General features: G+C 36.8%; 2 protein-coding genes across 2 annotated transcripts; both read left to right on the plus strand.

The window, feature by feature from the left end:
• The first annotated feature begins 737 nt into the window (after nucleotides 1-737).
• Nucleotides 738-2,061, plus strand: LOC114412493 (galactomannan galactosyltransferase 1-like). The gene has a single exon (XM_028376417.1). The coding sequence runs from the start codon at nucleotides 739-741 to the stop codon at nucleotides 2,023-2,025; it is 1,287 nt and encodes a 428-aa protein (XP_028232218.1). The 5' UTR covers nucleotide 738; the 3' UTR covers nucleotides 2,026-2,061.
• Nucleotides 2,062-21,164: 19,103 nt separating this feature from the next.
• Nucleotides 21,165-21,839, plus strand: LOC114411282. Its single transcript, XM_028375011.1, has one exon. It carries the CDS (start codon nucleotides 21,165-21,167, stop codon nucleotides 21,837-21,839), a length of 675 nt encoding a protein of 224 aa, XP_028230812.1.
• The last annotated feature ends 1,521 nt before the right edge of the window (nucleotides 21,840-23,360 follow it).

Below are 23,360 nucleotides of genomic sequence, written 5' to 3' on the forward strand. Positions count from 1 at the left end.
AAATATTTTTTTGAACGAACCAAAAATTTACGTTTCCAGATAAAATCAAGAACCTCAATTTAGGTTAGGTAAAAAAAAATTTAAATCAAATCTAAAAATACGTTTCCTCCTAAAAACGCATTTTCAGTATTTTATTTTCTGAAAAACAGAAAACAAAAAGTCAAATCAAATATATTTTTAAAATTCTAATCTTTTTAAAATAAAAACAGTCTCACGAATGTTTGTTGGATTAAGAAGTAATTTTTTACTTAGAAAACCAAGTTATTATTTTGTAATTAACGAATTATTATTAAACTTTGTTTACGGATAGTATTTCATATTTGAGTCATGTCTCATCTGGTGTCGAATAGAAAAAAAATTGTCCTCATATAATTCCATCTCCAGAACGACTGAACTGTTCTGGGTCCAAAATAGACTGGAAAGAGTGTCCTTCAAGTTCACCACAACCAAATTGAAAGGAAAGAGTTCAGGACAACTATCACCGCTGGCTGGTTGGTATGTACCTCAAAATAGCAAACAAAAGATGCTTTCATGTTCATGCACTTCGAAGATGCTTTCACGTTTCATGCTTTCGTCCTTCATCCTTTCCCAATTTGGACCTTTCTCTCCTTTAACTACCTTCACTTATTTAGACGTATCGAAACATCACAGAAACGGTTCAAGAACGCGACACAGTGGCATAGAGCAACCGCACATAAAAATGGCATCACAACACAAAACCTCAAACATAACTCAATCATGGCAAAGTTCAGTTCCAGAAAAAAATCCTCCATTTGGGTCCCCAACGGTTGCATCTTCTTCCTCGGAGGAGCACTCACAACCCTCCTTCTCCTCTGGGGTCTATCCTCCTTCATAATCCCCATCCCAAACTCTGACCCAGAACTCAACCCTGTCTCCACAAAACTCAGTTCCCTCCAATTCCCCACAAACACCGACGCACCAGAAACAACTTTTTACGACGACCCCGAAACGAGTTACACCATGGACAAGCCCATGCACAACTGGGACGAGAAGAGAAAACAGTGGCTTTTGCATCATCCTTCATTCACCGTCACGACACATGATAGCAAGATCCTCGTCGTGACGGGGTCGCAGCCGAAGCGCTGCCACAACCCCATCGGCGATCACCTTCTATTAAGGTTCTTCAAGAACAAGGTTGACTACTGCCGCCTCCACAACTACGACATAATTTACAATAACGCCCTATTGCACCCCAAAATGGGATCATACTGGGCCAAGTACCCGGTGATCCGAGCCGCCATGGTGGCTCACCCGGAGGCCGAGTGGATCTGGTGGGTCGACTCGGACGCGGTCTTCACCGACATGGAGTTCACTCTCCCTCTCAACCGCTACAAGGACCACAACCTCGTTGTCCACGGTTGGGAAAATCTCGTACGTGAAAACCGTAGCTGGACGGGGCTTAACGCCGGCGTTTTCCTCATGAGAAACTGTCAGTGGTCGTTGGATTTTATGGACGTGTGGGCCAGCATGGGCCCAATGTCCCCGGAGTATGAAAAATGGGGGGAAACCTTAAAATCCACGTTCAAGGACAAGGTTCTTCCGGACTCGGACGATCAGACGGCGCTGGCATATCTGATCGCGGTTGAGAAAAAATGGGCGGACAAGATCTTTCTGGAGAGTGAGTACTATTTCCAAGGCTACTGGTTGGAGATTTCGAAGACTTACTATAACGTTAGCGAGAGGTACGATGAGGTGGAGAGAAAGGTTAAAGGATTGAGGAGGAGGCACGCGGAGAAAGTGAGTGAAAGTTATGGTTTGATGAGGGAGGAGTATTTGAACGATGTGGGAGAGTGGAAGAGGCCTTTCATCACGCATTTCACTGGGTGCCAACCCTGCAATGGACACCATAACCCTGCGTATGATGCTATGGATTGCTGGAACAGCATGGAGAGGGCTCTGAACTTCGCTGATAATCAGGTGTTGCGCGTCTATGGTTACATGCGTAAGGATCTCTTGAATAAGGCCATTTCACCTATACCTTTTGATTATCCCAATGTTGTGTAGATTTACTCAGGTAAATAAATAATGATGAAATTAACTATATCGATCTTTTTGCCGGTATGAGAGGCATTGAGTAAATGAGGCTTTTATATGTAGGGTTTTGTATCATAACACTAATATGCTAAAGTTGGGTCGGGTAGTGATGATATGAAAGATTCACATAAGCGACCGACCATAATAACCCACATGAAACTGACATTTTAAGTCTGAAGACCCACTTGCCCATTTTAAACCGGCTGTGTCACCCAATTTTTTGTTTTGATACGAGTGGGTTTTCTTGTTCACAAAACAACGCTAAAACGAATATCAGAGATGCGGTGACTCTAATGATGGATCAGACTTCATACCAGAACAAAAACCTCGAAAGAAAAGTCATTATTTCTCATTAAAATATTTCAGATAACTCATTTAGTAAAGTCTAATAATGATAATAATAAACAACTAATTTAGGCGAGGGAGTACATAATGGTGATAAGTCATTATTGAGAGTCTAATTAAGGTAACTAAATCTAGTATCACTCAAACTAATAAAAACTTGTTGATTTTAGGGTTATAGTTGTGTCTAAAAACTTTTGAATTTAAAATAAAAACTTAAATACACTTTTGATCTTTATATTTTACGATTGTGCAATTTTGATATCTTAATTAATCTTTTTATTTTAACTTGGTCATCCAAGTTTTCAAAATTTAACCACAATGTTTCATTGTTAATTTGTGTCAAATTTTTAATGCTAATTGATGACATGATATCTAAGTGATAGTATGACATTAATATGCTAACATGACAAATAATGTAGCAGAATAACAAGTATATTGGCTTGACATTAACCCTCTAAGTTTAGGTATCTATTATCATGTAAACACACTATCACCACCATGTCAACATGCGTCAAACTTTCACATCATTCATTACATTAACAAGATATTGTCACATTATCATTTAGATGTCACATAAGTAATTATCATTAAAAAAGTGATGACAGACTAACATTGGACCCAAACTACTAAAATTTAAAAGCATGAGAGACGAAATGTGCAAGAAAAATTTTTAAGGGGCCAAAATTGTACAATCATAAAATTATAATGGCAAGAATATATTTAAGCGTAAAAAAATAACTTATTTTTATTCCTTGGTTTGTTTTTATAAAACAAGCTTTAGTAATATGCTTTCTAACATTATATTATTTCTAACACACACATATTAGTAATTAAAATTTATTAAAAATTATAAAATTGTAATTGAGATTCTTGTTAAATAAGAAATAAGATTAATAAAATGTTGTAATTTCTAATAGTAGAGATGTGTTCAAAAGAGTATGAATTTTTTTAAAAAAAATTTAAGGAGTCAAGATAATAATATATATAATTTTAAAAACTTAATATTTACAAAAAATTTAAATTTTATATAAAAGTGAACATAAAAAATTAAAATATACTTCTATTTAATATAAATATAAATTTGGATACACAACTTCGAGATGAAACTCTGATTCTCTCAATTAAACAATCTTAATATTATATCTTTTATCTTCTTTAGAGGTGTACATACGACTCTAAGTGAAATAAGTAAAACACATTAAAAGGGGTTGAATAATGTGTTTGTGACTTCAAATTTTTTTTTCAAATCTTTTCTCAGATATAAATTTGAACCAAGTTTAAGAGTGTTTTATCCAAAGAAGAAAATGTGATGGACAAAAATAAGGTTAGAAAAAAACACTTATTTTATATCGATTCACTCAAATTAAGCTACGTTGAATTCTCTTTCAACCTAAGAAGAATTTCACTAATCAATAAATGATTATAAACAAAAATTCTTTATTGTCATTTTTATCTTCAAACAAGTATTCTTAAGGTCACTTCTGGCACAATATCAATCTTTCCTTGAGATTTGTAACCCAGCCACTTCTGACTTTTTCAAACAAAAATGATTGAAAGATTTACAAAGAAATCAACTTAAAACTCGAGAATTTGAAAATATAGTACAAAAAATTAACTTTGCACAACAAAGGATTACTATTTGTATTACAGAGTGTTTTGTCCAATAGCTTTGAAAGCTTTTTGTATAGTGTCACTATTCTATTGCTTTCTTGCTCAACCGCTACTATTCAAAGCTTCAATCTTTGAATATATAGGCATCACCGGAAGGTGATCATTGTGAGAATGAGAGCCCATTGAAATCTTATGGTTTAGGAACATGTCATAAGATTGCTTTTGGTGTGCCCAATTCTGATGGAGAGTGAAAAACAAAAAGGTACAATCATTTCCAAGTAGTGTTCACCTTGTCTTTATTAAATGTACGAAAACGGCTTGCAACAGACATATTCTCATCGGTGATCGTGTTATGCCTTGTAATAAATACTTGAAATTCAAATGTTAGGCAAACTCATCAAAAAGGTAGAAGGGATATAGGATCAGATGAAACTTTTGTGTGAACCATCATTGATTATAGAACATCTCACATGTCACCTTTTTTGGATGAAAGAATACTTCAGCGCAAGTATAGATTGAAATGTAAGTTTTCTTTACTGATTGGATGAAATAAAACACAACACATTGGATGCTAAATTTTTCAATATAAAACATTGGATGCAATTTGTTAAATAGCATGTCAGACACTAAATTTAATGTGAAAATATTGGACTAAGTCCATCTTTGTCACATTGGACACATGTTCATTTAAAATAGACTTTGCATCTAAGATAAGAAATTCAATATTGGCTGCAAGAAAACTTGTAACACTTAATAAATCTCATTAGTCCATCAAATTTTAATATATTTTTTGTCTTACTATGAGATTTTTTATGGGTTAGACATCTTTCAAATATAGCAAAGCAAACATAAGATATATTAGAGCAAAGCAAAGAAATAATATAGTAGAAGGAAACCATCAACTACTTATGCACAAACAAATATAACAACAAATAATTTGTTCAATAAACATCCAAATTTCTCCATATCTCCCCTTGTTGTCATCACTAAGAAGATAAATGAGAGAATATGATATCTTAGTCAAGGTTGAGGAGGTGGCTGAGGTGGTTGGTTAGCTGGTTAAAATGCTCTTGGTTTTGATTTTTTGGTGGTGGTTGTAGGAGAAAATGCCACTTGTTCGGATATTTGAGCATTTTGTCTTTCAAGATGAACTTTGATTTTAGAGTCAACCAATGATTCAACTTGAGCAAGTGTGCACATAAGCTCAGAAGTTGTTGGTTCACCAGGTGCAACAACTTCACATAAGTGGGTTGAACAAATATTGGTGTAGAATACTCAGGTTGGGGATGTTCAACAGAAGGTGTTATTGTTGAAGAAACCATATGTGTATGTTATCTACGTTGATATTTCTCCTATGTAACTAGCTTCATTTTAACTCTTATTATGTTTTATAGATGTACCTTTAGTCATTGAAGCAAGCCAATCAACTCCTTTCTGCAGAATTTCTTTCTTGATGCTCCCATACATGATGCTAAACTAGCCATGACTGGAGGATTGATCCCACTCAGGTGCTTTCTGCAGAGTGGCACCAATTACTTTAGAGAAACACAACCTTAAAAAGAGACACTTGTTTTCAACTTATAACCGAGCTCCTGTCACAATGGAAACACTATCATCCGATTCAACGGGAGCAATACAAACATATGATAAGGAGTTCCATTTAACTTTCTTATTGAAATTGCAGTTATATGAGTCACAAGACAAGTAAGCATTTGTGTTGTCAAAAAGTGATAAAGACTTGGGTAGTGAAGTCAAATGTTGCAAGTGAATGGCCAATCGGTTGCTGCTTCTTCCTTCCAATTGTAATCTTAGCCCAACTACTGGTCTATAATAATCTCCTTGCCATCAAATTAATTATTTTATAATGTATAGAAATTGCACTTCTCTTAAGTTACCAATGCTACTAGTATGTTAGTACTGCTACTATTGATATGTATGTAAAATGTAGAGTTTGTTATTTATAACAAAAAGAAATAGAAAGAAGAGTAAGGTATATCACTTTACCCATCATTTTCCACTCATGTACATTTTATTAGAAATAATGCAAGCGTGAGAAACTTCAACTCATAAGATGCACATTAAAAGTGCAAGATGAAAAACTTACTAGAATTGTATTTATGTAATGCATTGTGATGAAATAGGTTCATTAACATCTTCCTGAAGAAGAAAGATTAACAAATGTCAAAATATATGCTCTGCCTCTACAAGAATATGAAAGAGCAAACAAGAAAATGAAGATTAACAACTTAGATACCTCATGTCCAAAGCTTCAGGTGCATAAATGTTCTTAACATTCTGTCAGGCTTGCTGCCTAACATTCTAGTATATTCTTCTCAATTAACTCTTAACCCATCCCAACTTTTAAATCACACCACCAGGCCCACAAAACAAAAATACAATCTTTTTTATTTTTTATTAGTAAATATAATTTTTTATAATTATCATGATAAACTTGTCAGTTAAAAAACAAAAAACTAAACCAATCATATAATTAAAATATTTATTAAAATTTAATTCAATTTATGGTGTAATGTGCAAGTACAAGTATACAAAACATCAGAAAATGCCAAAAAAATGGAGACACACATTCCAAAAAAAAGACACACATTCTTAAATTTTATAATACTAACAAACAAAAATAAACTTACTTGGTGGTTTGTAGCTGTGACATGCTCATATAGTATCCGAATTTCTAGAGTGGGACCATTACTAGAGCTTTCACCATTTTTCTCCATTTTAGATTGAGATGATTCATGTTCCTTCCACAACTTTATCAGTTCTTGCATGATTTCGCCAACTTTGTAAACAACAGAAGAAACTTCTACTTTACCTGAAATACCAGAAATTATATGTAGTGGACATGCAAAGGAAAGAGTAGTAGAAGCATCAAGCTTTAATTTTCTCTTTTCCATCAAAAAGTAGTACCAAGTACCATTAATAGATTAGCAAATTTTAACAAGATCACAACAAACAACACATTAAGAAGGCAGAGTAAATGAGATGCATAAATAAGAAAGAATAGAATAAATCATAGCATATAAAGCAATGGGTCAGTAATAGCAATCTCGGATAAAACCTGAATTATTTCATGACGGTATAAATTTAGTAGTCTTACATTAAGTCAAGCCAATGAAATAACATGACAACATACCTTGAGACCTGCAAAAATATATAGCTAGATATAATTAATAAAAAGAAAATATAGTATGATGGACCTTAACTAAAAATACCATAGAAGTAAGATTCCATCTACTAAGACAACGAAACTTCTAACAAATAGAATTATGAAGCTTCAATTTTTATAACTGACACAAATGGTATAAAATACAATTAATATTAAAATGAATCAAAACAAGAGAGATTACTTCCTCCTTGTAGTATTTTATACAACTTTCATTCGTACAACAATTGAGGATGCTTGGTTTTGACACTTTCCTGAATCAAAACAAAAACAAAACATCTAATTAAACACCTCCAAGTTGGCTCTCAATTTCAACTTTGTAGCAGAAACAAACACGAGAATTCAATTGCCAAGCACTTAAAAGCAAAACTTAATCAACCAAGTCTAGTGTTAGAAAACAAACTAAAAGCACACCAAAAGATATTCAATATCCCAATATCCCATAGCTCCAATCTCGCTTTACAAAAACTACAACTATTTCTTATATTCATCATTTCAATATGACTAAAAACGTTTCGATTCCCCTAAATTCTTCAACTTCCTAATGTTTCTCAGCAACCAAACATGATATTTGAAATTTGCAAACATAAAAAAAAAAAGAACTTTCTTTTTCAAATTAGAGTAGGTCGTAGGTCCAAACACTCACAAGCTTAACTACAACCTCTTCATTTGTCTGAATAGTAGTTCCTGCAACAACATAGCAAAATTAACACACCGAATTCACGGAAACTAAGAAATTTCACAGTAAATATGCAAAAATCGAAAAGCAAGTGGAAGCAGAACGCACCGAGATAGATCTCCTAGAAAGATCCGCTACTGATTTTCTGAAAAATCAGAATGTCCTTCTTTACCTCCTCCGCGACGAAGTCCAATTGGCCACCACAAAGACGGTGCTCTCGTCGGCGACCTCGGTGGCCACCACCGCAATGGTGGTCCACTCTATGGCGAGCAACCTCCTTCCTTCAAAGCTCCGGTCCTACATCACCAATGGCATCCACAACACGTTCTTGTGCTTCTCCTCGGAGATAACCCTAATCATTGATGAGTTCGACGGTCTTGTCAACAACTAAATCTACAAAGCCATGGAAACCTACCTCGATGCCAAAATCTCTCCCAGTACACACAAACTCAAGGTGATCAAACCAGAGATAGATAAAACCTTCGCCCTCACAATGGAGTGGTGGAATCCCTAACGAACATTTTCAAAAGCGTGAAATTTTTTTGGATCCTCGTGTTTCGTCTGGTCGAGTCTCGAAGCTTCCACAACCCGCACGACCTGAACTCCAAATATCACATTTGGTTGTTGCTACGAAAGTAGACAGGGTCTAGGTTTATGGATGGATTTAAAGCGAAAAGTCTATCATCCTTCCATGATGGTTTTCGTGAAACCGTCTTAGAAAAATACCATTCTAAAATTTTCTTCGTCGATAAACCTTATATTTACAAAATTGTGACCACCTTATATATTAAGACGGTTTTGCGAGAACCGTTGTCGAAGGTGTGTCGTAAAAAAGGTGTTGTTTTAGTAGTGTGAGGATGTAACAGAGTAAGAAACATGATATGTTATGTATCAGAGCATAAGGGACATAAAAGTTTATCAAAGCTAAGGTATCAAAGCAGAAACAAAATAAATCAATTAGATTCCCTTTGAGTCCAATATACTTTATTGTGCATATGCATATATAAGAGCCAATGACATGGCAAATATAACAAGGAAAACATAAGATATATCAAAGCAGAGCAAAAGAAACAATATAATATTAGAGCAAAACTGATAGAAAGAAAACATCAACCACTTATGCATAAACATATATAACAACCAATAATTTGTTCAATAAACATCCAAATTTCTCCATATCTCCCCTTTTTGGCATCACCAAGAAGATAAATGAGAGAATATGATATAATAGTCAAGGTTGAGGAGGTGGCTAAGGTGGTTGGTTAGCTAGTTGAGATGTTCTTGGTTTTGATCTTACAATGGTGGTGGTTATTGTGGTAGTTGTGGAATGACTTACTTTAGAAGATTCATCATAGGAGAAAATAAAAAATTTATCTTTTGATCGAATTTGGTATCCAATGCATGTACTGGGTTGGCCACTTGTTCAGATAATTGAGCATTTTGTCTTTTAAGATGAACTTTAATTTTAGAGTTAATCAAAGATTCAATTTGAGCAAGTGTGCACATAGGATCAGAAGTTGTTGGTTCAAAAGATGCAACAACTTAATCGAAGTGTGTGAACAAATGTTGGTGTAGAATCCTTAGGTTGAGGAAGTGCAATAGAAGGTCTTACTATTGAAGAAACAATAATCTAAGTAGCACAAAGATGATCAATATCAACCATTTGTTTGTCCAGTACGATAACTTCTTCAACAATTAAACTTCCTACATCTGCATAACCTTTTCCTCCATCTTAATATCTTATATTTCAAAACCATGTGCAATGAAAAATTTCTTGATTTTTTGCTTGCTAAAGATACACCAGTGGGACATGCAAGTCATGTATCAACTAAAATAAATGGAACAAAAGGCTATACAGCCCCTCAGTTTGTGATGACAACTTCGTATACTCTGAAACATGTCATTTTCTATCATAATGTTATGACCCTTGAGTATCAATAGCTTCTAGTTCATCTAATAGCTATAGTGTATGCACTTCTTTTATTAAATAACTTGCTTTTCTTGGAATTTTTTAATTCTTAAAGTGTATGCACTTCTTTTATTAAAATCAAGGCACATGACACATATGGGTACTTTACTCAATTTTATTTATTTTTAATTATAAATGAGAGAAAATTATCTAAATAAAAGTAATACATTTCAAGGGAATAGTTATTATAAAAGTGCTAAATATTTAGTTAGTTTTTTTTTTGGCTAAAAAAGAATGTTGGTTGTGTACCTTATTGCTTAATTTTCCATTTTTTAATTATTCTGATATTCGGACACATTAACTTGTTATGAAATCACATTGATAGCCTATACTCGTGTCCTAGCTCGTCTAAGAGCTAGATTTGCCCCAATTGTTTGTCAGACCTAAAATTCCCAATAATAAACCAAAATCCCCAACATGATTAGTTACAAATGCTTTTTGACAAGCATTTGCCATGAGAAGATACTTTGATAAATTGAGTATATTATTATATTTTTCTTTAAAAGTTCAAAGAAGTCCATTATGAAAAGAGAAAGAGGTTTAAAATCAACACATTAATCTAGAAACTATTCGTATATATATTTTACAAAAACGTGAAATTAAAGTAGGAGATAAAGTGGCTGGGAGACATGGAAATAAAGGTATTGTTTCAAAAAATTTGTCTAGACTATTTTAGGTTTCAATTCAATTTGTTTCACTTTGGTCCTTTAAAATGTCTTTGTTAGATCAAATTGGTTAAATTTGTTAGTTGTTTGCTCTAAAAGTGTCAGTTTGGGCTAACATGACATTTCTCACAATTTGTCACGTGTCACCAAATTGATTAAGTTAGTGTGATAAACTAACAAAATGACCATATGTGCCAAGTGTTAAGATTTTAATAAAATGAGGACATGAACTTAAAGAATTGAAACAATTTCCAAGGAGACCAAGTCATTAACTGTAGAGTTTCAAGCCAAAAGATAAGGTGCATGCATATTGAGAATTGGATTTTTATCACTAAGGTTTAGGTGACTTAAATGCAAAGTGAAGGATTGCATTTTACTAGATGAACCTTAGTTGAATGGATGCATTGAAAGTTGTTTTTGTTTCAACATCCAAGAGAGCTTATTTATTATAGTTGGTGACAATTTTCACTATAAATAAAGAAGAGAATTAATGGAGAAACAAAACACATGAAGAGAGAGTGTGTGAGAATAAAGATTGTGAAACAAAGTCACTTTGTTGGGAGAAAAGTGTCTTTGTGTGAGAGAGTTATCATTTCTTGTAACCATGGAGTGGGGTACTCGAGTTTGTAGAGTGATACACTATTTGGGTTGGGTTACAATCTTGTAATCATTTTTGTGATAGTGAAATATTTTTTTAGATGGTTCCGTGGACATAGGCAAGAGGTGTTGAACCGCATTAAATTCTTGTGTTTGTTATTATTTTTCCTACGGTGTAATCTTTGTGTGTTCTCACGATCCTTTGTGGGGGTGGGTAATTTTATTTTGGGAGCGTTGATTACCCCAATAGTGGTATCAGAGCTATGGCTGGGAGCACACAAAGCTTCAAGATACCGTTGTTTGATGGAAAAATAAATTTTATGATTTGGCAAAGTACTATTCAAGAACTTTTGGTGCAACAAGGTCTTGATCAGGCGTTAGAAGATGAAAGGGCGATTTCTATAAATGAAACCGAGTGGACTAAGATCCAAAGGATGGCTGTGAGCATGATTCGGTTAGCTCTTGCTCTCGGGATAAAACACAACATGTTGAAGGAGAAAACATCGAAGGCCTTATGGGAGAAGCTCGAGAATATCTATGCATCAAAGTTGCTAACCAATCATCTTGTTTGAAGATGGAGTTGTATCAACTCAAAAATAGAGAGGAGAGGAGATCTCCATGACCACATCAATAATTTCAATTAGCTAGTTAGTCAATTGTTGAATGGAGATGATAAACTCTTTGATAAAGAGCAGGTGTTGTTGTTGTTGGCCTCACTACCAAGGTCCTTCAAAGCTTTGGTTCAAACGTTCACTATTAGAAAATACACTTTCAACATCGGTTATTTAGAATATTCTACATCGGTTCTAAAACCGATGTTGAAAGTGCCGATGTTGAATGTATCAATGTTAACATCGGTTTTGGAGAACCGATGTTAACATGTATATGACAACATCGGTTCTCTAAATACCCGATGTTAAACACAATGAACAACCGCAAAAAAAGTGTACGCATGATGAACGTTGACATCGGTTTTCCAGTAAAACCGATGTTAATATGTTATATTAACATCGGCTTTTTAGCAAAACCGATGTTAACTCGGTTTCCTACGAAAATCGATGTTAATATATTCCATTAACATCGGTTTTGCTAGAAAACTGATGTCAACGTTGATGATGCATACACTTATTTGGTGTAGTTCTTTGTGTATAACATCGGTTATGTGTACATAACCGATGTTAATATTCAAATGTTCACATCGGTTATTTATAACTAACCGATGTTAATGTACAAGAGTTGACATCGGTTATCTACAGATAACCGATGTTAAAATAAAAATGTTGACATCGGTTATACACAAATAACCGATGTTAATATACATACATTAACATCGGTTTTCTATTACAACCGATGTTAAGGTTCATATCGACATCGGTTTTTGTAAATAACCGATGTTGTTTATGATATTAACATCGGTTTTTGTTAATAACCGATGTTGTTTTCAAGTATTTTTTTTATATATACTTTCTATTTTTACAGTAAACCCAAAGTTGTGCCTGTCAAATGCAATTTCAGACCCAATTCACAGCAAATAAACATTTTATTCTGCTTTCAAGCAGTTTTAATGATAATAAACATCAAATAATTGATTTATCATAAAGAACAATCATCAAATGAATTCAATGTTCATGTTACATAGAAAATGTAAAAAATGTTAAACCAAAGTAAACTAAAGCTAAAGATAATGTCCCTAAATCCTAGGCCTAATCTCTAACTCAGAGATAAAATTGTGCCCACCGGATCTGCAATGCTTTTAATCTCTCTTGCTCCAATGGTCTAGGATCGTTAAAATACTGCATGATGAAATAAATCATAATAAGTTAATAATGTAATACAAATTATAAATAAATTGATTTTGTTTGAAATAAACTTACCGCTTCCCAATTATTCCTAAAAGTTCCTAAAATGATGGTGCACATCCAGTGCATCACATAGTAGTCGCACTCAGTACTTCCTTTTTGTCTATTACACTAAATACATAATGAAATTTGGAAATTAATTAAACAACTAGTGTACAAACACATAAAGAAATATATATAAGTGGAAGTTTTATGTAAATGACGTACCTTGACGACAATCCACCTAGCAGAAGCCTTTGATTTAGGCTGTGGAGCATCATCAAGACCCTTGATAGCACTGTTCCATATGAGTAACAATTAAATGTTGGTGTTGTACGCCGAGGTATTACAATGCAAATGTATTGAAAAGAACATTAACCTATTAATAATCCCCTTAAGGTAGTTGTCTGGCCTGTTATGCAATGAACAAAATCAGACAACTAGGTGTTCCTTGGGCAGGATGACCACCATCTGCCAGTGTCCGCTGCAGTGGAACCTAAAATGAGTTAGTACATTAGTAAACATTAATTAAATTTAGTTATTTTGTGACTTACCCATTTAGGTAGGCTCCAAGATAGACATCGCGTTGTGAACTCTACATCCAACTCTTTATGTAACTTTCAGACTCAAACTGCGATTGCCCAGACCTCTGAATGGACTCTGGCTCGAGGAATCCATAGATATCAGAATTCCCCACTCGCATACATGTTTCAATGAGATGCCTATTTATGTTAAGTCAAAGTTAAATATTTATGAATTGAAAGCCATAACTTAGGTAATTAAAAGCCTTTTATATAAAGACTTACAGAATCCACAACTATAACACTGATATGCTGAGACATTGACCACCGTGTGCGATTTCGGAGAGGTCTTCATGCTTTATGTAAAGGGGGAAATCTGGATTAAAGACCCCGAACACGGTGGCATCCCATCTAACCTGATAAGGCCTCAAGAAAAGCTTTGGGATGGTCAATGTCATCAGATAAAGCGGATCATCGACCTCCGGATCGGGCTTCGGAGGTGGTTTTGCCGGAGACACAGCTAACTGTTCATGAAACAAAGTTAAATAGCCTAATTTGAGACACACTTAATGAATTAATTTAAAAAGAATAAACATATAGTAAGGACAATAAGTACCTGTTGTGATAAAGACTTGACCAGATGTGTCGGCCAAGCAAGGAAGGTGTGAAGTGTCTGCCCCACTAAGGAAACCTCATCAGTGGGTACAGGAACTGGAGCATTTGCATCTGTAACCTCCTCCACACTCACCTTTACTTGTCCAGGCAACACAGGAGTGTTATGAACAACAATGGATCCCTCATAAACTCTCCCCATGGCAACCAGGCGGGCAGGATCTGCTTCTATGTACAAGCCGCACCTGTCAGAGTCACCCGTCTCAGGATCGTTTCCTGAGGGATCAACACAACTCCCCTTTGTGCTCACTCGAGGACCGGAGGGACCAACCAGAGGCTCAGGAAGCACTGCAAGTCCCTGAGATTGCATATGCAATTGAAGTTGGCTGAAGGATGCCATGACCTACCTCGTCACTTTCTCTGTGATGGACTCCTCTAGCTGGTCCCTGATCTCCTGGGCCAGCTGCTGTAATTCATCAGGAGGCAGGGAGGAAGCGCTGCGGGACGTCCGTGGTGCCGATCCAAAGTATTGCTTGATGGTGATACCGGCTCCAGCAGCACGGACACGTCCAGGGTGCTCTAGACGTCCAATAGCAGCGGTGAGAACATCCTGACGTCCATGGGGGACGAACGATTCCTGTGTGGCCTGCTCCTCAAACGAATCATGCACAGAAAACACACAGTGGTACATGGCATTCTCAAAATATTGAAGCATAATTGTAATGGTTAGTTGAAAATGACTTACAATCTTCTCAGCGATTTCCTTTGCAGCCTCAGTCGTCATCTCCCATGTCTCTTCATGCGGGCCATCTTCCACTTCACGTGGCGTTTGATCGGGGATGGAGGGTCGATGACGCCATCAACGCTTCCTGATTGTGAAGCTTCCTCCAGCTTCTTCTTCGTCTTCTCAGCCAGGAGCTTCTGCTCCAAATAATCATAACCCTCACGAGACAAAACGTGAAGGGCAGTATTCTGCTTCTGGATGGCCTGTGCCTTCTTGCGCACATCCTGAAAAAATTAAACAATAATGTTTGAAATGGGTAGAATGAAGTATAACAACATCATGTTTAATATGAAAAACAACTTAAATGGCAAGGAACATACCTCCCAAGAAGGGTCTCTGCGAGTCTGGAAAAACTGGGCCCACTTTTCCTTGCTGATGCCGTATTTCTCACAGACACTGTCCTCGACACTGTCCTGATCAGCTGCAAGGGCCTATTTCCTCGTGAGGTCTGATTTAAACTGCCTCCATCTCTCCCCCACGGTCTGCAGTAACTTCCTTTTCGTCCTACTGTCAGAAGCCTCTGGGATATCAAATTCTTCCTGACAACATCAAATAAAGTTTATTTGTTACAATAATGTATTTTTTGGCTATTAATTAAACAAAATCAAATAAGAAAACAAAAATACCTGAATATCCTCCCAAATCAGGTCCTTCTGAGCAGTAGGGACCTCCTTCCAGTTCTCGTAGGTGACGTCCACCTTATCACGCGCCACAATCCCCAAATATGTTCTTAATTTCTTCTTGTGGGGACCGTCGGCCCTCCCAGTAGCAGGATCAACATGCACCACTGGTCTCTCAGCACCAGGTGGTCTAGTGGACAACGATCGTAGACGTGAGGCTTTGCGTGTCCGCTTCACGACAGACGGCAAAGCCGATGCGTCCGAAGGAGGAGGAGGAGAAGGAGGAGGAGGAGGAGTGGAGGCAGGTGGAGAACCCATGATCTTTTATACAATAACATACAACAACATACAAAATAGGATTAATCAAAAGAGGATCAGTCATAAGTTTTTTTTGGAAGGCAAAAGTATAATATTATTAATAAAACATAACTGGACCAAAGGTACTTAGGAGATAAGATACAAGACACCCAAGGTGCCACCTTCCAAAAACATAAAACCCAACAAAACCCCACCACAGAAGGAGACAAGACAAATTAACCAAAGGACTCCGAAACATTGGTAGTTCTGCTTTTTAATTGTGATTTGGGGCAACCATGTTATAAAAAGTCTATTACATGTAATCAACAGTCAATGTATGCTTGATGGAATATAAATACTATATTTTCATAAATACACATGTACATGGCATCCTTAGAACTTCATGCAGCTGATGTTTGTCGCCAGTTTCATCATCCACCACCCTTTTCTTCTCTGCCTTCTCACGTTTGTTGTTGTTAAACCCATATTTATGCCTTCTTCCCTTCATGTCTTGTTTTATCACAACTTTAGCCAAATTTCCTATCTTCAGCACAGTTGAATCTCCTGTCTTATTGTCCAATGACACACTTTGATGGCCTGTATCTCTTTTCTTTGTATGTTCTAGTGGTTCAGCTTCAAAATGCATAGAGCAATATGAATTTTCCAGTGATCACCAAAGGCTTCTGCACAAACATTGACACTCTCCACCCTCTTTGGTTTATGCTTCTGTGTTGCATTCCGTGCTTCCTCCTTATAATTCTTAGATTTATTGGAGGTCCCACCAGAAGAATCAGCACCAATCCGTGCCTGTTCCTCCTCTACCATCTCTATCTTTCGTTTCACCTTTGCTTTTGTAAACTACACTGTAATTTACAAAACAAAAGTTGAAAGGAAAGATATTGAGCTGGTAGAGAAGGAACAAGCACGTATTGGTGCTGATTCTTCTAGTGGGACCTCCAATAAATCTGAGATTTATAAGGAGGAAGCACGGAATGCAGCACAGAAGCATAAACCAAAGAGGGTGGAGAGTGTCAATGCTGATGCAGAAGCCTTTGGTGATCATTGGAAAATTCAGATTGCTTTATGCATTTTGAAGCTGAAGCACTAGAACATACGAAGAAAAGAGATACAGGCCATCAAAGTGTGTCATTGGATAATAAGACAGGAGATTCAACTGTGCTGAAGATAGGAAATTCGGCTAAAAGTGTGATAAAACAAGACATGAAGGGAAGAAAGCATAAATATGGGTTTAACAACAATAAACGAGAGAAGATAGAGAAGAAAAACGTGGTGGATGATGAAACTGACGACAAACATGAGCTGTATGAAGTCCTAAGGATACCATCTAAAAGAAAATACCGATGCGTCAATCAGAGAAAAATGTAGTTGTCACTTACTTGCTTTGGTGACCTCTGTCTCTGCACAAAATTACATTAGACGTTGTTAATCAATTCTCCTTCATCATGATCATTTCGATTAGCATGAACGTCGTCAGCTTCTTCTTCTCCGACAACGTTAGGAGTGATTTGAGCGGTCAAAGGACTAACATAGATGTCCATGTATGAATCATCATCTTCTACATTAACACCAATTGTTTTGCCCTGCAGAACCACACACCACCTTTCATCACAAGGGTCTTGCACGTAAAATACTTGTCTAGCTAGTTCTGCCATGATGAAAGGGTCATTGTGATAACCAAGTTTCTTTAGGTCTACCAACGTAAATCCTATATAATAAGTGCGCACACCGGTGTTGCTGTCAACCCATTTACATTTGAAAACACATACCGTAAATTTCACATAGTTAAGCTCCCAGATTTCATCAATGAACCCAAAGTAAGGGATGGAAGCTACACAGGGATTGGCGTCATTGACACTTGCAAAGTGTTGAGATTCAGCCCTTAGGGTGACCCCGCTGTTCTGCATTGTACTTTTGTCATCTTGTGCTTTTGTGTAAAATGAATACCTGTTTATGTCGTATCCTTGCCAGGTTATAACATTTCTTTTAGGCCCATCTACTAGCTTTCTTAATGTTTCTGAAGCATTCTCATATGCAAAGATTGTATCTTTAAACCAATCTCAAAAAGTCTTGTTATGCTTTTTCAACACCCAATTCTTTGACATTTTCGGATTATTCTGTTTGACTAAAGCTTCATGCTTAACTATGTATGGCAAAACTTCATTACTGTTGTTCAAGGCATACAAGTGAGCTTGTAACAAATCTTCTACACTTGGAGTGATCACATGCAGTCCTCTTGAACCCTTACCACCCACTTTGTCATCATGCCGAGACTCAGGAAGCCCAACAGGTTTAGCCTTCTCTAAGTATTCTGAACAAAATTCAATGGCTTCTTCTGCAATGTACCTCTCAACAATAGATGCTTCTGGACGATATAGATTCTTTGTATACCCTTTTAAGATCTTCATGTATCGCTCAACCAGGTACATCCACCGTAGATAAACAGGACCACAACATTTGATTTCTCTGACCAGATGCACAATCAAGTGAATCATGATGTCAAAGAAAGCAGGGGGAAAATACATCTACAACTGGCACAGTATAATTGTGGCCTCATTTTCCAACTCATCAAACATGACTGGATCAATGACTTTGCTACATATAGCATGGAAGAAATAGCACAGGCGAGTTATCGCTAACCTGACTTTGTTTGGCAAGATGTCTCATATAGCCACGGCTAACAATTGTTGCATGAGCACGTGACAATCGTGAGACTTTAACCCTACAAGCTTAAGCTCCTTCAACTGCACAAGGCTCTTAATATTTGAAGAGTATCCTTGTGGAACCTTCACCCGACAAAGACACTGACAAAAACTTATCTTCTCCTTCTTGGACAAAGTATGGCAGGCTGAGGGCAAGTAAATTTTCTTCCCATCAGACCTTGGATGCAACTGTGATCGTATACCCATATCAGCTAGATCTTGACGGGTATTCAAGTCATCCTTCGTCTTGCCTTGAATGTTAAGGAGCTTCCCAATCACACTGTCTCAAACATTTTTCTCCACATGCATAACATCAATACAATGTTTAACGTCAAGATCACACCAATACGGAAGATCAAAGAAAATGGACCTCTTTTTCCATATGCAACTCTGACTTTTATCCTTCTTTTGGGTCTTCCCAAATACAGTATTCAGGTGTTGAACCCGCTGATATACCTACTCACCAGTCAACGGTATCGGCACAATATCATGCTCTTGACTTCCATTAAAAGCTTTTCTCAGCCGTCTGTAAGGATGATTGGGTGTTAGAAAGCGGCGATGCCTACTGTAGACAGTTTTTCTCCCATGTTTAAGTTGTATGTAACTTGTATTTTCTTCACAGATGGGGCATGCATGATGACCCTTAACACTGTAACCGCTGAGATTCCCATATGTTGGAAAGTCATTAATGGTACAAAAAAGCATTGCACGCATTTCAAAGGTCTCCTTGCAAAACGCATCAAACACTATAACCCCCTCGTCCCATAAATTTCTCAGATCTTCAACCAACGGACTTAGATAAACATCAATGTCATTTCCTGGCTGTCTTGGGCCCAATATCATCATAGACAACATCATGTATTTTCGCTTCATGCACAACCAAGGAGGCAAATTGTAAATTACTAGCAGAACTGGCCATGAACTGTGTTGAGTGCTTAAGGTGTCATATGGATTCATTCCATCACTGGCTAGTCCAAGTCTAAGATTTCTTGGATCTTTCCCGAAATTCGGATATAAACCATCAATCTTCTTCCACTGCGAGCAATCAGTCGGATGACGGACCATTCCATCAGAAATACTTCCATTTGAATGCCATGTAAGGTCTTTTGCGTCATCCTCGTTAGAAAAAAGATGCTTAAACCTTGGAATGATTGGAAGATACCACAAAACCTTCGCTGGGGGGCCCTTGTTCGAGTTTTCATCATAACTGCTTTCTTCTTCATCCTTCACTTTGTACCGTGAAGTCCCACAGATAGGGCATTTGGACATTTCTTGGAATTCATGCCTGTACAATATGCAATCATTGTGGCAAGCATGAATCTTGTGATACTCCATACCCATCGAACACAATATCTTTTTCGCCTTATAGTAACTTTTAGGCAACGTGTTGTCCTCTGGAAGTAGATTGTGCACTACCTCAAGCAGTGAGGTGAAACTTTTGTCACTCCACCCATACCTGGCCTTTACATTAACCAGACTTAACACAACAGACAATAGGGTTAAGGAATTCTTGCACCCTGCATACAAAGGCTTCTTAGAATCACTCTGCAATCCTTCATACACAAGGGTGTGTGCTTGCTGGAAAGACTCTTGTCCAAGGTCACGAATCATGTCCTCTAACCGATCTCCCATTTCTACATCAAATGGTTCAGATTGGGACCCACTCTGCATGTCTGTGACTTCACCATGCCATATCCACGTCGTGTAATTCTTCTTAATCCCATCACACAATAGATGGTCCCGTATGTCATCGAGTAATTGTCGTCTTCCATTCAAATAGTTGATGCAAGGACAATAATATTTTCCTTCTTCATTCGGTCGACCTCTTTCTGAAGCAAATTGCAAGAACTATTCGATGCCATCCTCATATTCTGGGCTCATGCGACTTTCATTCATCCAACTTCGATCCATCTAAGCAATTCCATGCATGAAAATCTCACTTTTTATTTATAGGTGTGGCCCTATCCCATTTAGGAAAACTGTCTTTTATGTTAGCTTCAAACGTCAGGGTTACCATTATTTACAAAAATTTGACTAAATTTCAGTAGCATTTCGCATTGGTCTCCAAGTACACGACATGACATCGGTCAAATGAATTTCTCGATAATCAAGTATGCACTCAGAGAACAATATGAAATGCATTGAACCGAAATTTAATCAAATTAATGAAAATAATAATAACCTTCACGAATGAATCTAACATAAAAATACCAGCCTCTCCAAACTGTCCAAACGGACAATTCAAGACTAAATACAATGACTAATGCAAACTGTCCACAAGAGTCATTGCATTTAGTCTCAAACGGGAATCTAAGGTTCACTCAGCATGAACAACAGTTGTTTATATAGCAAATTACACTTATCACATACAAGAACATACAAAAGGTTAAATTCAATTACAGACAAATATAGACATCGGCAGTTGATTATGAAACTAATTTAAAATGCTGGGTTTGAAGGGTGCTTATGTTTTGTTATTGTAGTTGGGTATATGTGTGTGTGTGTGTGTGTGAGTGTGTATGTGGTTCCTTCAGGTTTGACACTGCATAAACTCTTGTGTCAAGGTTCCTTCAGGTTTCTTCTTTTTTTGAGGACGAGGGTGAGAGCCCCGTCGAGTCTAATGAAATAAAAGTCCAAATTTGGAGCAGCCAACACTACAGGAACGAACCTATGGTTGTTGTTGCTGCTCCACGGTTGCAAAAGTATTCTAGTTTTCATGACCAGAGTGGAGAGCAGCCTATGCTTTTTCCCATTCGAAGCTTGAAATCTCGCTTATCCGAAGAAGATATTGATGTTCAATCTCTGAACATGTTAATGAGTTCTAAAAGGTTTTCAAGCAATTCAAATAGAAATGCAGAAGTTAAAGCTGATGTTGTTGATACAGATGTTCAATCTCTAAATAGGTCAACAATTTCTCAAGGATTTTCAAGCAATTCCAATAGAAAAGCTGAAGTTATAATGTTGTCTTCAAAAACTTATGTTATAATGTTGTCTTCAAACGCAGAGGATTCGGTGAGGAAGAAGGGCTTCTACAAGTCTTGTCCTCCACCACCTCCGCCACCGCCACCAACAATGTTTCAGAAATCAGTGTTCATGAAGCCAAGGTTCAATGGTTCATCCAACGAAGCACCTTCCTTCAATAAGGAGTTGAAGAGAAGCTTCACAAGTGAGAGAAGCACACCAGTGGGAAAGAAAAGTCATGAAGAAAATAAATCCAAGCAAGGCACATTGTTTAGAAATAACAAGTTCATGGGGCATGCAAGTGTGCCTCTTGTGTCACAGCCAGCTGAGAAAGAAAGCCTTCTTGTGGAATCTAACGATGATGACGACGACGATGACACATAAACCGAGGACCAAGACGTTGAAGGAGGAAGAACCGTTGTTCAGAACAATGACAGGGGAAAGGGTCCACCTGTTATTGGTGGAGAAAGTTCAAAAACAGATGGTCATGAAGGACCAGATGTGGATAAGAAGGTTGATAAGTTCATTGTTAAGAGAATTGAGTCAATCAAGAGGAGTAGAAGGAGTGCAAGAAACTCTTCAAGGTAATAATATTGAAGATGGATACATATCATATCCTTCTATTTACTACATAAGTTAAATGGAATGTAATTAAATTGACGTGGATGTTTCTTTCCACAGCTTAAGGTTGTAATTGGATTGTTGTCCTCTTCCCCTCCCCATAAATATCTATGGTATAGATAGATTTACTGATTTTACCCGTGCTTTGCTATAACTTCAAATTTTTTGTGTATTTTCAACTTTCTGTTGTGTGTGTGTGGGTGTGTGTCGCAGTCTGTGTGTGTGTGTGTGTGTCTGTGGTTATGTATGTGTATGTGTGTGTGGCTATGTGTGTGTGTGGTTGTGGTTATGTATGTGTATGTGTGTGTCGTCGTGTGTGTGTGTGTCACTATGTGTGTGTGTGTGTGTGGTTATGTATGTGTATGTGTGTGTGGCTGTGTGTGTGTGTGTGTGGTTATGTATGTGTATGTGTGTGTGGCTATGTGTGTGTGTGTGTGTGGGTCTGTGTGTGTGTGTGTGTGTGTGTGTGTGTGTGTGTGTGTGTGTGTGTGTGTGTGTGTGTGTGTGTGTGTATGTGGGTGTGTGTGTGTGTGAACAGCACAACCTGCATTTCAAAGATACCTTTAGGGGAGGACTATTCACAGATACTCATTAGATGTTAGATAAGTTAGCCAAACAAATACAGCAATTTATCTACCAAACAATGGTATTGGGCTTGCAAATTCATTATTTGTTATTTACTTTCCAAATTTTTAAATAAATACTACTTTCATGGCATTGCAATTTATGTTGTATAGGACTAACAACTGGTCATCCTATATCAAACAGTTCTAAAAGTATACCAGTAATGCATACAAACAATTTGACAATAGTTTTCGAATAAAACATATAAATACCTGAGTTCGAGGCTTCAGCACAATTCACTTTCCAGCAATGACCGCAAGACCAGTTTTAATTAATTTCGAAACAGCAATGACCTCTGCCTTCTGAACAATGCCTATCACCACAGGATAATTTCAAAGTCAATAGAAGCACAATAAATCTTATCATAATAATAATAGGAAGAATTTTATAGCTTTATATCAACTTAAGTGAACTCAAAAACATCAATGACTGTTCACCAACCAGACTAGCTTTGGACCAGAATCCTATTTTCTAAGTACAAGGGATGGGCCTAATAAAATATGAAATGCAATTAGTAGCTAACAAGACAAGGTGATTTAATAGCAAGCTGAACCTAAGGACCTTAAGAGTATTTATTTTATTTAACTTTATTTGTGATTAGATATAAAAGTTTAGTCTTAAAATATGAATCATTTAGTACTCACTGCATAAAAAATTAGA

This window comes from Glycine soja, chromosome 5, assembly GCF_004193775.1.
Source record: "Glycine soja cultivar W05 chromosome 5, ASM419377v2, whole genome shotgun sequence".
NCBI classification, from domain to species: Eukaryota; Viridiplantae; Streptophyta; class Magnoliopsida; order Fabales; family Fabaceae; genus Glycine; species Glycine soja.